At 33.9% G+C, this 16,799-nt stretch overlaps 1 protein-coding gene across 2 annotated transcripts in view; it reads left to right on the forward strand.

Annotated features, from left to right (window-relative positions):
- PIBF1 (progesterone immunomodulatory binding factor 1) overlaps positions 1–16,799 on the forward strand; it is a 179,862-nt gene that overhangs the window by 138,448 nt on the left and 24,615 nt on the right. For both annotated transcript variants that reach the window (XM_019738177.2, XM_019738176.2), the window contains exons 15-16: positions 1,781–1,911; positions 7,672–7,756. In XM_019738177.2, the coding sequence (XP_019593736.2) occupies positions 1,781–1,911; positions 7,672–7,756 (216 nt within the window). The remainder of the gene's footprint in view (positions 1–1,780; positions 1,912–7,671; positions 7,757–16,799) is intronic.

The following is a 16,799-nucleotide window of genomic DNA, read 5'->3' on the forward strand; positions in this document are numbered from 1 at the left end:
AAACAGTGTTGTGCTGGCATAGGACAAACATACAGACTAGTGAAATGGAATGGAGAGCCCAGAAATAAACCCTCACAGGTGGTCAATGGTTTCTCAACAAGGTTGCCAAGACCATTCAATAGAGAAAAGACAGTCTTTTCATTCAGTGGTACTGGTAAACTGCATGTCTACATGTGAAAGAATGAAATTGGAACAGCACTTGACACTGTATACAAAAACTAACTCAAAATGGACCAAAGACCTAAATTTCAGAGCTAAAGATATAAAATTTATAGAAGAAAACATAGGAGAGAATCTTCATGACCTTGGATTTGACAGTGGTTTCTTAAAATTGACACCAAAAGTACAGGCAACAAAAGAAAAAATACGTTGAACTCTATCGATATTAAAAACTTTTGTGATCAAAAGATATTATCAAGAGAGTGAAAAGACACACCACAGAAAGGGAGAATATTTGTAAGTCATATCTAATAAGGGTTTAATATCTAGAATATATAAGGAACTCCTACCCTTAACTACAACAACAACAAAATTTTTTAAAGGGTAAAAATATTAACTAGACATTTCTCCAAAAAGGATATACAAATGGCTAATAAGTATATGAAATAACACTTCTGGCAAGGATGTCGAGAAATTGGAACCAAGTGTATTGCTGGTAGGAATCTACAATAATGCATCTGCTGTGGAAAACAATTGGCAATTCCTCAAAAAGTTAAATACAGAATTACCACTTGACCCAGCAATCCCACTCCACTCCTAGGTAGATATGCAAAGGAATTGAAAATAGGGACTCAAACAGATATTTATACATCAGTGTTCATAGCATTAATCACAATAGCCAAAAAGTGGAAACAACCTAAATGCCCATCAACGATGAATGAAAAAACAAAATGGGCTATAAACATACAATGGAATATTATTTGGCCATAAGAAGGAATGAAGTTCTGATACACGGGACAAGGTAGATGAACCCTGAAAACATTACGTTAAGTGAAGTAAAGAGACATAAAATGACAAATGTAAATTATGACTTCACTTATAGGGAAGTACCTAGAATAGGCAAATTCATAGAGACAGAAAGTAGAATAGATGTTTCCTGGAGCTGAGGTGTGGGGGAAATGTTTTAGCTTAATAAGTACAGAGTTTCTCTTGGGGCTGATGAAATGTTCTATAAATAGATACCAGCAGTGGTTACACAATATTGTAAATGCACTTAGCACCCCTGAATTGTATAATAGTTAAAATGATACATTTAATGTTATTTTTATTTTAACCACAATTTTTTAAATTTTAATTATACATAGTGATTTAGGTACATAAATTATCTATTTTGCAAATAGAGGTGGAAGGAAATATGAAGACATGAAAAAAATTGCTAAATTCTGCGATTAATTATTTTGAATAGAAATAAAGCTCAAATAAAAGAAGTTCATTTTTAGCTAATAATGGATATTCATTGAAAGACGATAAATTTTATGTCACATAGCTCCTCAGACCAACAAAACTTAAGAAAATTTAGGTACCCCTCCCCCAAAATTGGTAACAATATTTTATTTAAAAAAAAATTTTCCTGTATACATTGGATTTATTATTATCATTATTGTTACTAACAATAGCTATGTTGACTATTTTTTTAAAACTTTCAGTTTACACAGGAAAAACTTTTCAGAGTAATTCATGTAAGGGAGAGTTGGTGTACTGTATCTATGTTAGAGCATTTTGAATAATTTTGGCTTCTTGTAAAAATTTCTAGATTTTAATGCAATCTGTTTTTCTTTAGCTTGACAGGGCCAATTCTCTGTTAAATCAAACTCAACAACCTTACAGATATCTTATTGAATCAGTGCGTCAGAGAGATTCTAAGATTGATTCACTAAAGGAGTGGATTACTCAACTTGAGAAAGATGTCAGGTAAACCATCTACAAATATTTTATTTGAATAATAAAGAAGTAAATGTAATACTGCTGTGGATTAATTTGGGTTGTAAATTGTTAAGAAAAAAATTACATAATGAAGGTGGTCTTAAATGTAGTGCTGAATATCTACTAGAGAAACTAAGTCACATCACATTAGGTGTTCACATTCCATCTTATTATCAGAAGTGTTAGCCTGGACATAACGCTATACTTTTAACAAAACACATGACAGTTATTCTGTCTTTGTTCCCCTAGAAATATTTAGTGGGATGTGAGCTAACCAAAGGGAGAGGACGACTATAACCAGATGCCATTTGTGGAGTCAAAATTACTTTTCAAACATAAAATGTATGTGTTTATTTAGATTCGTGTTGACTCTGCCAAGGAATTTTTAGGCTTTTCTTCCCCTAAACCTTTAAGTAACCCCTGAATTACCTAAATGTAAACAAATTTCTTTCACTTCCTTGAAGTTGTTTTCTTACATGACACCTTATCCAAAAGACTTGCTCCATTTAATAATTATCCAAATTCTTTACATATTCATCTATATGATCATTTTAGTCTTTTTAAATTGCAGTAAAAGAGTGATGCTGTACATAAAGAAAGAAGTTTTAACTTGTGATTGGTTGGTTACTTGGCTTACTTTTTATTAGATTTTAAGATTATTAGAATAAATCTTAGATAATTACCATTTCATAAATATGGAAGCAAAGAATTTAGATGGGAAATTAAATTGTAAAATTAAGAAATTGGAAAATAATAAGAAGATAGTTATTAAATCCAGGTTTCCTACGGTATATAACCAAAAACATAAAACTGTTGGTTATTAACTCCAAACTATTAATGTTCTTTTTGTTGAATCAGAATAATTATCTTCTCTCATTTCTATCCCAACCAAAATAATTGGTCCAGAACTTTACTCCTGGTATTAAGTTTTTGATGATTTGATAAAATAATTTAAAATCATGTTTATGCTTTAAATGTCAACATAAATAACAATTTATTTCTAGATTACATTTAAAGTTAAAAATTTATTTAGAATATATGTAACCAGCATTAATAAGTTAATTCAATGAATTAATTAAACAAATATTCTATAAATAGCTTTTGGGAGTAGATTCTGTTTTATCATTCATTAGGTACCTGGTTATCTTAGGGAAATTGAGGAAAGAACCCCAAATAAAACTTTTTCTTCCTGTATTATATAATTCTGCTACAATTGAAATTTTGTATAGAGTCATTTAACCTTTGTGATCTTGGAGGGGGTATGTAAAAGGCCTGTTGAAAAAATTACCCCTTTCACAGTTTTCTTCAAATAAATTTGAGTTTTTATCTTACTAAGAATTAAGAAAAGCTGAAAATGTTGAAATAGAGAAAAATAATAGCTAACGATAGGAGAAAATTATAAAGATGAGCAAATTGAGCCTTAGAGAAATTAAGCAACTTTCATCTGAGAACATGCAGCTTTGTTGGTGGGGCCAAAATTTGAACCCAGATCTGTCTGCTTTCTAAGTCTATACTCTTACATTATGTTATACTGCCTCCCTATGTCCTTTTCTGAATGAGGGATACTTTTTCATTAAATGCTATAATTAAGGAAGAGGAGCAAACTATATATATATTAATAATGTAGAATAATGGTTTAAAAGTAGGGCATTCATGAGTTGTTAATTGTTATGGCTGGGTGATGGATACATGGGGGTTATATTTTCTCTCTTCTTTCAAAGTATTCCATAATATTGTAAAAAAACAACAAATTTTAAAAGGAAGTACATACATGCTCTATAGATCAATTGCATGGGCTCCAGTCCAGGTCAGTACTTCGTTTTGGATTGGAGCAAATCAGTTGAACTCTCTCAACCTCCGTTGTTCAATAGAACTTTGTGCAACGATAACAGTATTCCATATATGCGCTGTCCCATGTGATAGCCACTAGCCACATGTTGCTGTTGAGTATTTGAGTTGTAAATTTTTTATTTTATTTAAATTAAATTAATTTTAATTGCTTCTTGTGGCTAATAGCTATGATATTGGACACTACAGCTAGTTTTCTCATCTGTGAAATGATATTGGTACTAACAGCACCTGATTTAAGTGGTTATGCTGAAGATTAAACGACAAGATCTTTGTAATATGTATGCCACTGTGCCTACACATTATAAATGCTCTATAAATGTTTGCTATTAGTATTTTTCTTACATTTAACAAATGTTTGTGTTGAAATTATCTTAAAAGTGAGATAACATTTCTCAAAATATGTTGAATTTGGACAAAAATTAAGACTCCCCTAATAACAGCAACAGTAATCATAAAAACTATGCCAATTATGGAATTACCTACAAAAAAATTTTTGTGCTAAACATCTGAGTCCTTTAAAGCTATCTGTGTTTCATAAATTTATTGTATAATATTTTAGTACATTCTGAACTACTATTTCACAGGATATGAAAGCTTGCTCTTGATTAAAGTAACTACCTTCTAATATGAAAAATGAAGGTGCTTTCAGTAGTTCAATTATGGCCTTTGAGATGCTGTAGATGTACCCTGATGACATGAGTGAAATGATGTGATACCATAAAAAACTCAGCCCAGTCAACAAGTCAGATACAGCAAGAGAGATCATAGTTCTATCTACCATCACCCCTCCTCTGAGCTGATGACATTCCACATGTAGTGGAATTATCCTCCTGGGCTTTCACTGCACACCAACCTGGTTTTCTTTCTCCGGGTAAATGTGTTTGGAAAATACAGATATTAATGTGAACATCAAGGGATAGTTGTGAAAAAGTAATGAAGTGGCATATATAAAGCTTCTGGCACATGGGAGAAACTCAGAAAATGTTACTTCCCTTCCTTTTGTCCTTCATTATTTCAAAATTTAAACACTGGATGACCCATCCAAAAAGATTACTAAGTGATTATGTTCCTTGAAAATCCCCATTCCTCTTTGCTAGGTGTTGATTTTAATAGCAAAGAATATTTACATTAATTGATCATCTTTTTAAATGTTTCTCTAGCTTATATGATAAAGTCTCTTTAAAGAATTGAATAATTGTATCATTATCTTAGAAAATAAAGTAATACCACTATACCACACCCACAACTTGCAAATTTAGCTATTTATATGATATATTCAATGTCTAGAAACTTTAGAGTAAATATGCAATAAAATGAACTTGTTACCAACATAAATACTAACATTTGAGATATCACTATTAACTACTTTACATTTCCTTATCATTAAAGTAATAATACATTCTAAAGGAGGTACTGTTATTTCTCCTCCACAAAGCCACAAGAGACAGCCTGCGTTCTATAGTTCAATCTGTAGTTCAGAGCTGAAGGAAGCAGGGAAACATTGTCTTTCCCTGTTGTCAGTTTTTGTTTATTCTTAACTAGTAGTTTAAGAAGAAAAGACTACATTGTCAAGTTCTTTTGTAAGGCTAAGCCAGGGTATATTGATCCAGGAAGTGAAGGAACAAGATATCAGGAATATGTTTTCATATAGCCAGTGAAGTAGAGCCATAAACATGAATTCCTGGGTAATAATTAACAGCAAATTGAACAATTATGGGTGTTATATACCATTCACGATAGATGTGCTTATAAGGAGATTTGTTTTGTAGTTCCTTTATGAGTCATGCATAGAAGCTTTGTATTTTTAAAAGTTAGTTTCCACTGTTATGAAATGTGTTTTATGGAGACTGAACTTCTATTAAGTAATTACATACATACTGGGAGAAAACAGAATATAATAATCATCATAGTCAGTTTTAGAGACCTACATGTTGAAGGTGGTCTCCATTGTGGTTTAGGAGTGAGAAGGCAGACTGGGGAAATACATACCCAGGTTTTGTCTGTGGAGTCCTTACTGTTTGTGATAAAACCAACATCCTGCAGCTAGAACTGAGTTGCTCTGTAACCGTTTATCCACCAACATTTTGTTCCATGTTATATGGTTATTTTAGCTATTTAAATATGGAATATTTGCTTTATTCTGGGGGGAAATAAACTTTATATATAAAGCATTTTTAATGAATTATCCGGTCAAAATGTTTTAATTACACTACGTTTTATTTACTGGACCTGTTGGTATTTGACAGTATGTGTGTGGAGAGTTTATGTACTGTATGTGAGTGTATGTACACATGTACTGTGTGTATGTGTACATGTATATGAACATTAACACATACCTGTTCTTTGAAAATTCCTATTTCTATTTACTGAATATTTATTTTAATTCTGAAAAAGATGGCAGAACATGGCACTCAGTTTCCTTTATATCATTTAGCTGTTTTCAGTTCTGCGACTCAGTAGGATCTCTGACGCCTCACTCCAAAAGTCAATCTGTTTTTCTGCCCAGCTGCTTACCTTTATTGGCATTTAATTACTGTTTTCCGCAGATGCATGTTTTTCATCTAAACTAGTAATACTATATAGCATTTATATAGAGTTTTATGTGTTTCATGTTTTACATAATTATTCATTAGATAATTCACATATCCCTTTGACATACACAAGTATTATTTTCCACTTTTACAGATGTGAAAACTGAGGTTCAGTGGGGGAGGGAGTGTGCTTTAAACCACACAGCTGAGTCAGTGGCACAGTTGGAAACAAGTCAGAATTGCACGTAGTCTTTCTTCGCAGAGGACTAACTATGATGCTTCCTTGGGAAAATTCTCTATTACTAGGAAGGAGGAGAATGTGAGCTTTTTCCTCTTAAGTCCTTAAGAATTACCGGTTCTTCCAGAATACCTACTACTGTACCTTGAATTTTAAAAAGCTTCCTGCCTGATATTTTAAAAATTGGTGGCTTTCCATTTTCTTAGTTACAACTTAAAACGTCTTACCTATTCAGCAGAACAATTCTCATTAATTTTACCTTCACAGATTTTGTGTTGACATTGAAGGAATTATGTTTGCTTAAATTCATTTTTGCTTTTCTTATTTGTTGTTGTAGTGCTGGCTGAGTAGATTCAGTCAAAGAATATGTCATTTAATGGTTCTGATTTTTATATGTTGAATAATAAAACTCCAGACAATATAAGCCTCAAGTATTTATCTTTTAAAATATAATGTCCTTAACAATTAAGCGCCTTACCCTTTCCTATCAGAAAATAGGTCACATTAAAGGGAAATTCACAATGCAGACTTAGAAATTGAAGCTTAAACTAAGAATTTGGAGATGAAAATTGTGTTTTCAAGTTTACCACAGACCAAATATCTGATTCATTTATCTAACTCAATTATATACATGGTAATTTAGTGTGTGGTAAATTACAAACTATGTACTACTTCAATTTTAAGGGTAAATGTTTTAATTTGCCTTCCAATGTCCATAGAGTTTTATGTATAAGTATATATGTATAAAAAATATATGTTTTTATTTCTCAATGACAATACATACTTTCTTTTTACCTTTTGTATAAGTCCCACCTCATTTTTTTATATTTCAGAAGTAAACAGTCATATTTAACACTAATTTTATCGCCTACTAGGCAGGAAAGTATTCTAAGAAAGCACCTCAGTTGCACTGTCAAATGATTATTAAAAGCCTGGGTACGAAAAAACTAGGCCATTGATTAAATCAAACATTACGGTAGCTGGTCTGATATCTTTATGCACTATAAATTTAATTTATCTTTAATTCAAAACGTTAGGTTTGTCTTTAGTCTTTTGCTATTTACTATTTATTCATTAAATTTAAAACAATATGATGACTTTTTAAAACTTGGTGTTTTTTTCCCCCAGCAATTTAAATAAAGAAAAGTCAGCTTTACTACAGATGAAGAATCAAATGGCATTAGATTTAGAACAACTTCTAAATCATCGTGAGGTACTTTTTCCATTTTGTCTTAATTTTTACCACTTTAAGCTTTTTTTAAGTCTTATGTTAAGATTATTGGATCCTAGTTTTCCATGTTCGTTAATAACGTCTCCTATTTATATTCAACTTGTGGTACTTTATTCCTTATGAATTAATTTATAGTTTATATTTTATAGTTAATTTTTGTTCCTGGAATGCCACTTCTTGTAGACCCTTGTTGCCTTGTTCATATCGCTGTCATTGAATTTCTACATTATCTCTTTCTCCCACTAGACTATAAAATTTTTTACTGCATTTCTGTCTTATTCATCATTCTATGCCCATTATGCCTAGTGTACAATATTTGTGTTGAACTTTAAAGTTCATAAAGATTTTTTTTCATTTGTTCCTCACCAAAAATCTTTTATAGTTAATATAATCCACATTTTATAAAAGGAGAAATGAGTTTTAGGTGGCTTGCCCAAAGCCAGTTAGTAACTAAGAGAACCCCGGTTGTTTAAGTCAGATTTATTGAGGTATAATACGCATACAGTAAAATTCACCCCTTTTAGCATACAGTTCTATGATTTTTGCTTACACAGTTGTGTAACTATCACCACAGTCAATATGTAAAATAGTTCCATCACCCCAGAAAGTTCCTTCATGCCCCCTTTGTAGTGACCCTTTTCCCTAGCTGCAGTCCTAGCAACCACTTGTCTGCTTTCTATCCCTATAGTTTTGCCTTTTCCTGCACTATGCTTTTCCAGAATGTCATATGAATGTAATTATCAGTAGTAGTCTTTTCAGTCTGAATTTTCACGTGTACCATAAAAAAGATTCATCCGTGTTGTTGCAAATATTAGTCATGTGTTCCTTTTTATTACTGAGTAATATTCCATTGTATGAATGTACCACAGTTTTTTAATCCATTCACCACTTGATGGACATTTGAGTTGTTTCCATTTGAGGTCATCTTTATAAATAAAGCTGCTGTAAACAATTTTGTATGTGTTTTTGTGTAAATACAAGGTTTTATTTCTCTTGGTAAATACCCAGGGGCAGGATTGCTGGGTCATATGGAAAGTGTATGTTTAATTTTAAAAGAAACTGTCAAACTATTTTCCAAAGTGACTGTACCTTTTGCATTCCCACCAGAATGAATGAGAGTTCCAATTGCTCAGCGTGCTCACCAGCAGTTGATATCGTTAAACCTAGCTTTTCAATCTAATACATTTTTTTCCACTGAACTATCAGTGTCTTGTCTTAGCCATGTTTTTACCATTTTGTTATCCTAACAGAGAAACAAATGGTTTCTCTGTTAGGATAACAGATCATTGGTTTACGAGTATCCTGAAGACATTTTTCCAATCTGGGAAAGATATACTAGGTATTTGGTAAGAAATTATTGGAAGGATATGATTTAGCGAGATCAACTAGGAACTATTACTGGAAGCAGTTCAAAGGTGCATATCCTAGAAATGGTTTCAGGGAGATTGGGGGATTGTCTCTTAGAAATGACCTTTGGAGTAAGTTCTCTTAAAGGTGTATTTTATATGATGGGTGAAAGAGATAGAAGGTATCGCTGGACTAGATTTTAGAGATGACTTTTAGGTAGATAAGTAGATCTAACAACAGGTTACAGACTAGGAAAAGGTTCTCTGAAGGTATTTATTCGTTTTTCTGATTTCCAACATTCCAAGCCTTATCTACTGTCTCTTATGTCCTAGGATTCTGCCTTCAAATAATTGTTTCTTCACTGTGGAATCCTGATTCATTCACTGTGTGGATTTTTCACAATTGTGTTTAAATTGAATATTTAAGAGACAGTAACTACAGATGTCCATTCGGTCATACCAACTTTTATTTCTGTAAAGCTGCATAACAAGTATTTTCAGAATGGCAATTTTCTTGATTTTAGAAGATTATGCTAGACTCTGAAAAATACATGAGCAACTTTAATTTATATATTTTGTACATCATGCTTGGAATCACATTATTCATGAGTCCCAATAAAAATTAAAAGTTTTATTCACTGGTCTGAAAATTGAATAGGTTTAGAACAAAATATTTAAACATGAAAATTAAATACAAGCAGGATGAAATTACTCATATAAATTGCCTACTATTAGCGTGGCATCAGTGAATTTCACATGGATGCACATTTGATTAAATAATTGTCAGTTAATATTCATGCATTTGTTAATACTTCTTCATTTTGGCCATTATATTTTAATAATCCAACATTGTAACTTTTTTTTAATGCCAACATCTAAAGTAACCTTTTGTTCTTTACAAAGCAAAGTTTAAAAACAAAAAGTCTGATACAAGTTTTTAATCTTTTCTGAGAAACAATTTAATACCAATTGCATAGTACGTGCAGATGCAAAAGCAAGTGCAAACTTTTATGGAAACAGAGAAGCCAGTGATTCAGGGAAGGTCTGGGGCCCGCACTTGAATGTTTACTTGATGAAACAGAGTCTGCAGGATTGATTTACTCATTTTATAGCTCTTGGGGTCAAAGGCTCAGTATAGCCAATAGATACAGTTGGATAAGAATGGCTCTGATAAATATAATTTTTTGAAAGTAAAAATCAGGCTGAGCTAATGTGAAGCAAGCAAGGCACCTAGGGCACAAATGTAGGTGTCCACTCTCAAAGGTGTGCACCAAGCAGGGTGGGCACCTGAGATTTTCCCTCACCCAGTCAGGGCCCTGGGAAAGGGACCTAATATGAGTCATTGTTTGAATCTGCTAAATTTTCTCAGTTTATATGACTGATTCATAAAGAGACCAAATGAACATTTTAAAGTTTTTTCATTTTCTTTTTTGTGCTGGACAGCTCGTAACCTTTTAAGCAGTGTCACTTCGTTCTGATAAGACATGTATATGGTCACGTACTATGAAGTGAGATCACCAGCTCATTTACATAGTTATCAAGTATGTAGTAAATGAAGAAAGGAAACAGGTGGGATAATTCTAGGTTGACAATTCTAGGACATTTGGATCATGGCCACACAGGGTTTTTATTTTCTTTATTAGTGTTAGCTAAGAATTGTTAGTTTAGAAGTAACTCCTCTCCTGTTAGGAATTCAATTGTGATACAAACATTTCTAGCAGTGATAAAATTCTTATTGGCCTCCTAGTCTATAAATTCTTAGCATTTTATATATGCAAAAAACAGTTGTGTGTATTTGGAATTGCGAATGGTGTATTAGGTGATTTTGTTTCTCAACTTTTCATTAGAGCAAATGTATTAATAATAAAAAATTATTAAAATGTGAAGAGAGGTTGGGTATGGAGAAAAATAGCACTTTTAGTTTGCCTTTTCAGACTAGAAAGCTCAGCACAGATGGGTAAATATATTAGGTTAAAGGATCTGTACAACAAATAATAAAAACTGTGATCATGAATTGAATTACAGTCTCATACCTACGTGAATTGCAATCTCATGTTTACATCTCTCCATTTTAAATTTTCCAAGTTCTATCCCTGTATTCAGTGAAACCTTCATAAAGCACAGTGATGGGAGGAGGCAAAATCTTTCCTCACTAAATTCCTTCCATTAAGATACATTTTAATGTCATGGCCTCTGCCTTTATGGAAGATCAAAACAAGATCTGGTGTCATCTCTCTTTGTTTTGTGAAACTATTTAAGGCAGTCTACTAAGTACTTCTATTTATATTACATAATTTAGTCTTTACTACAAGTCCACTGAGATAAATATCGATGTCCCCACTTTTACAGATGAAACTGATGCCGGTAAGAATTAAGTAACTCAACTATGATTACATACTTACTGTCAAAACTAGAAGTAAATACTTTTTTTTTTTTATCTGAAATAAAAGCTTATGATCTTCCTCCTTAGTCCCCTTTACAAAAAAAACTTTCGTGATGAATTATTACTTGCTCTAGTTCCAGGAAAATTTTTGCCTCTGTAGATGAAGTTGTCTTTCTTTTTCGTCAGAAAATGAAAACTATGTAATTTAATGTATTTCCTTTTTGTCTTACTAGCCAGAAAACCCAGAGCTGAATATCTTATCCAGGTGTTATGATCTCTTTTTTTCCCTCCCTCTTTCACTTTCGATGCCTCAGAATAACTTTTTTGTTTTGTTCAAGTGAGTTATAATCTTCTTTACTCTTAAATGTCTTCACTAATAGGTGTAAAAATCTAAAATATAAACCTTAAATAATTGGGTTAAAAAGAGGTAAAGGAAAAGATCAAGTAATAGGATCTCACTCTTAGATAATAGTAGCAGGGCTTCAAATTAAACATTCAGTTTTGAGTACAAGAAATGTGATTCCCACGAATGGATTCTTTCTTGTTGACTATACCTCTCGGGAATCGTCAATGGCTTTCATTTTTCATCCATTTTTATCCACTCATATTTACCTTTGGAAACTCTAATTCTGATTTTCTTTTCTATATATTTCATCATGTGTCTGTAGAATGTAAACTTTCCAAGAGCAGGAAAACTACCTTTAATCAGCCAAATGTCTAATAGAGTACTGAGCATAATATTGGAGAGCAACACCATTTAAGGGCTGGGCAGAGGAAAAAGCACTTACACAAAGAACGAGCAATGACCAGAGAGATGGCAGGAACATCAGTAGAGTCGAGTCAGTGAAGCCAAGATAACCATTCAGAAGGAAGGGACTTGTCAGCAGTGAATAGGCTATCAAAGGGCCAGGTAAAAGAAAGATAAAAAAGGAAGTGTGATTTGGATTTAACAAGATAATGAAGGACTTGCAGTAGAGCTAAAACAGATTACTGTGAAATGATAAATGAGTAGAAATTGAAAAGTAATCATAGGAAAAATAGCCCTTAAGATATATGAATAGCAAAATATAGGATGATCAGAGAGGGAGCCTGAGACCAAGGACTTCTTCCCAGAGTTGGAGAGTATCCAATTTGAATGATGATAGGACGGAGCCAGAGAGAGACGTAAAAAGTACAAAAGAGAAATAATAGTCAGTTGAGCAAAAGTACAAAAGAAGGAGATCCAGAGCAAAGTGATGGGATTTAACTTTAGATAGGAGGGGCACCTTTTCCATTTTGAAAAGTAGAGATGAAGATTATGTTGAGGTACAAGTAAGTATGTGATACGGTGGTAAGAATGTAAGGAGTTTCCACCTAATGGCAAAAAGATACAGGGTCAGAGTTTTGAGGAAAATTCTCCATGAATGTTTTTTAAACTAATTATGGTCCTTTCCAGTCTTCAATAATAATTGCACTAGAAGCTGTCAAATAGAAAAGGCAAATAGGAAGCTTTAGAAACTAGCCTTTAACATACCCTTATTACCGCCGCCTCAAAAAGTAAAATTCATTCTGATAACTGATATTTCAACTAAAAAAGGACAGAAGTTCTCCTACACCCAAGACAATTGTAGAGGGCCGGCCCGGTGGCTCAGGTGGTTAGAGCTCCGTGCTCCTAACTCTGAAGGCTGCCCGTTCGATTCCCACATGGGCCAGTGGGCTCTCAACCACAAGGTTGCCAGTTCAATTCCTCGAGTCCCGCAAGGGATGGTGGGCTCTGCCCCCTGCAACTAAGATTGAACATGGCACCTTGAGCTGAGCTGCCTCCCAGATGGCTCAGTTGTTGGTTGGAGCGTGGGCTCTCAACCACAAAGTTGCCAGTTCAATTCCTCGAGTCCCGCAAGGGATGGTGGGCTGTGCCCCCTGCAACTAGCAATGGCAACTGGACCTGGAGCTGAGCTGCGCCCTCCACAAGTAAGACTAAAAGAACAACAGCTTGAAGCTGAACAGAACCCTCCACAACTAAGATTGAAAGGACAACAACTTGACTTGGAAAAAAGTCCTGGAAGTACACCCTGTTCCTCAATAAAGTCCTGTTCCCCTTCCCCAATAAAATCTTTAAAAAAAAAAAAAAAATTGTAGAGAACTATCTGCAAGTAGCCAATAGGAAGTCATCTCTGAAAACTTTGCCTAGAATAAAGCTACTCCTAAAACCCTGCCTGGACATGGTAGCTGTACCCACAGCAACCTCTATGGTATGAAGCCTCTAAGTAGTAATATATATTTGTGGGCTATACGATCAATATCAGATCTGCCTAAGACCCAGGATTCTTCTACCCTTGCCCTCAGTTCTCCTGCCAGTCTTCTCTGCCAGGGCCCACAGGCATAGCCAGCACTCTTCACTAAGTACCTAGGATGTGCCAGGCCCCACACTTGTCTGACTGGCGGACTAACTCTCACTGTCCCAGGTAACTTGCCTCTTAACTGCAGAGCCTGTCACTTAACAAAAAGAAAACAAACCCTGCAGTTAGCCAGTTTTCTTAAAAGTGAAGTCACAGTATAATTATCATTTTTTCATGGTATGTTTATGTTCCAGGATTCTAACTCCTATGTTCTTTGTGATTTCTCGGAAAGTTTCAGGAACATTTCAGCATCACAAGTGCCCCTTAGGCAATCTACTTCATAAAGAGTGCAAACAAATTACATTTTTCTATATGTGTGTCATTCTTTTTGGTTCATACTTAACTGTTTTGAAATTTTTTTAAGAATACCTTTTTACATGTTTTTCTTAAACATCTATGTAGTTAAGTTTTACAGTCAGGATGACTGGGGAAAAAAACACTGAGTGGGTAAGTTAATTTTTCTTTCAGTGAAGACGTAATTATTTCTCAGATTCATACATTTCTCATCATAGTGGTACTCTTCAAGTTAAAATTTGTTTTTGATTGAATGTAAGTGAGTATTTTAAAGAAAGATTGCTATGGTGAAACCCAAAGCACACATACAGGATAAGTCGTACTTTCCCTATAAAGTTTTAGAATGCTTATTTTTTTCATGTAAGGGTATGTGCTTTCAACTCTGAGGAAATTCAGGGAGAAAAATATTGCAAAAAATATTCATTGTAAATGTTGACTTTACATATACTTTAAATATACAGAACCAAACCTATTGTATAACAGTAATAATAATATCCTGATGAGTTTTTATAACTTTTTTCTTCCAAAACATTTAAAACACTTTTAGATCAATTATGTTATACTACCATACATAAGGATCAGTTATAGTTTGCTTTTAACCAAGTATACCTGGGAATAAGCAATCACAGAACAGAAAAGTTTTAAATTATCCCTCCAGAATGAGAGAAATGGCTTCTTGCTTATGCTTTGTAGAATTTAAAAGGGCATTAAGCTTTTCCCCAAAATAAGTATTTTTCAGTTCATAATAATAATGTTTAATATTTGTATATTACTTTATAGTTCTTTTTATTTTCATATATTCCACTTAAGCCTCACAAGAGACCCATGATGGTCTTATACCCATTTCACAGCAGCAGTAACTAAATCTCAGTTGCCCATTCTGTGGCCAGTAAACTCTCCTCAGTTTTGAGTTGCATATAAGATACTTGAATTTCTTTTAGATTGTATTCTGTGGATCTCTATATTTATGTAGACTTGTACAGAACTTAGTAGAAGTCGGTCAAATTATTTTTATTTTCATAAGTATCTTTGCTTCTTCTTTAATCTTATCATCATCTTCTTTAAAATTACAAATACCTTTGTTGTATCCTGCAAGTAAAACTGTCTTGTGTGAAGCAATATACTATCTCATCATAAAAATATTTTACCTGTGTATATATGCCCTTTCAACTTTTTCCACATCACATTTTCACATCTATTTTGTATTGTATAGACATGTCATTTTCTTTTTTCTATTTTTTTTTTTTTTAACTTTTATTTAAGTGTGTTTTTCCAGTGGCCCATGCAGGGATAGAACCGGCAACCTTGTTGTTAAGAGCACTGCGCCCTAAACAAATGAGCTAACCGGCTGCCCCTGTCATTTTCTTTCCTTCTTTTATTTTTAATGAAGTGTTTATTTTTCCACTACATTTTAGAAGTTTGGTATTTTTTTTTTTTACAAAGTAGTACACTTCTCTGACTTTTTTTTATCAGTAAAGAACAAGTAAGTAAATGACCTCTTGCTATCATTTCTATCCCTGTGTTTTTATGACTCTCTTAGTATAGTACCAGTTTGATTAGTATAACAAACCAAACAATTGTAGGACATAAGGAGACACACAGAACAAATTGCCAAGCTATAAAATAAGTCTCTGGAAACGTGTACTGGCCAAGAGAGAACATTGACAATGATAAGAGATAATTATGGTTATAATTCTCTTAGGTACCAAGTCACTGATCACATATCAAAGAGCCAACGCTGAGCGGAGGCTGGAAACACAACATGGAGAAAGTATTGGCACTGGGAGTGGGTCACACTCTGGAAATCGGTGCTCAAAACAGAGAGTAGAGTTTAGAGTCTGAAACTGACGATGCACATCAGCAAGAATATGCATCAAAAACTGTCAGATTACACGGAAACATTAAAGGCCAGAAACCAGACAGCAGCTAGCTGAGCACCACAGCAGGGAAAGCCAGGCACCAGGAGGACATGCGTACCAGAGGACACAGCAGCCAGACGTCCACGCTGCTGTTCAGTAGTCAGGTGAGCTGAAGGGTCCATACAAATAGAACAGAATCAGGTGCCCACACTTCTGTTTTAAGTCAACATTGGCAGTAGACTTCAACTCAGGGGCCTACTTGAGCATGTTAATACTAGCTTCCTCTACCTGGATCACTGCTGAGAATGACCTTAAGATAACATCCAAGATCAGGAAAGAATGTTTCAGGTGATTAGTTGTGTCCCCTAGGCTATGACAGCACAGTTATCTCTCATTCATGTAAACACTTGAGCTCTCACTAAGCTTTCAGTCATAGATAGCGTGTGGCTCCAAAAATGTTTATGTCACCTGAAATGCTTTAGACTAAGGTGTAGATAGGCCTTATTCTGCTCTGCTCTGCTGTGCTCTGCTCTGGCCAGGACTTCTTTCTGTGTTCTGTTCTAGGCCCCAAACTTTTCATACCAGCAGATAATCTGAGGAAAACAAGCAAGATGATGAATCCATGTCTCCAAGGGTTGGAATTAAAATCTAAGGATAGACGTTATAAGGAGACTCGTTTTGTAGTTTTGTTATTGTTCTTGTTTTGCTTTGTTTTATACAGAGGCTGGGTTAAATAACTTGAAGATCCCTTCCAAATATGAAATT

Source organism: Rhinolophus sinicus, linkage group LG04, assembly GCF_036562045.2.
Source record: "Rhinolophus sinicus isolate RSC01 linkage group LG04, ASM3656204v1, whole genome shotgun sequence".
Lineage (NCBI taxonomy): Eukaryota > Metazoa > Chordata > Mammalia > Chiroptera > Rhinolophidae > Rhinolophus > Rhinolophus sinicus.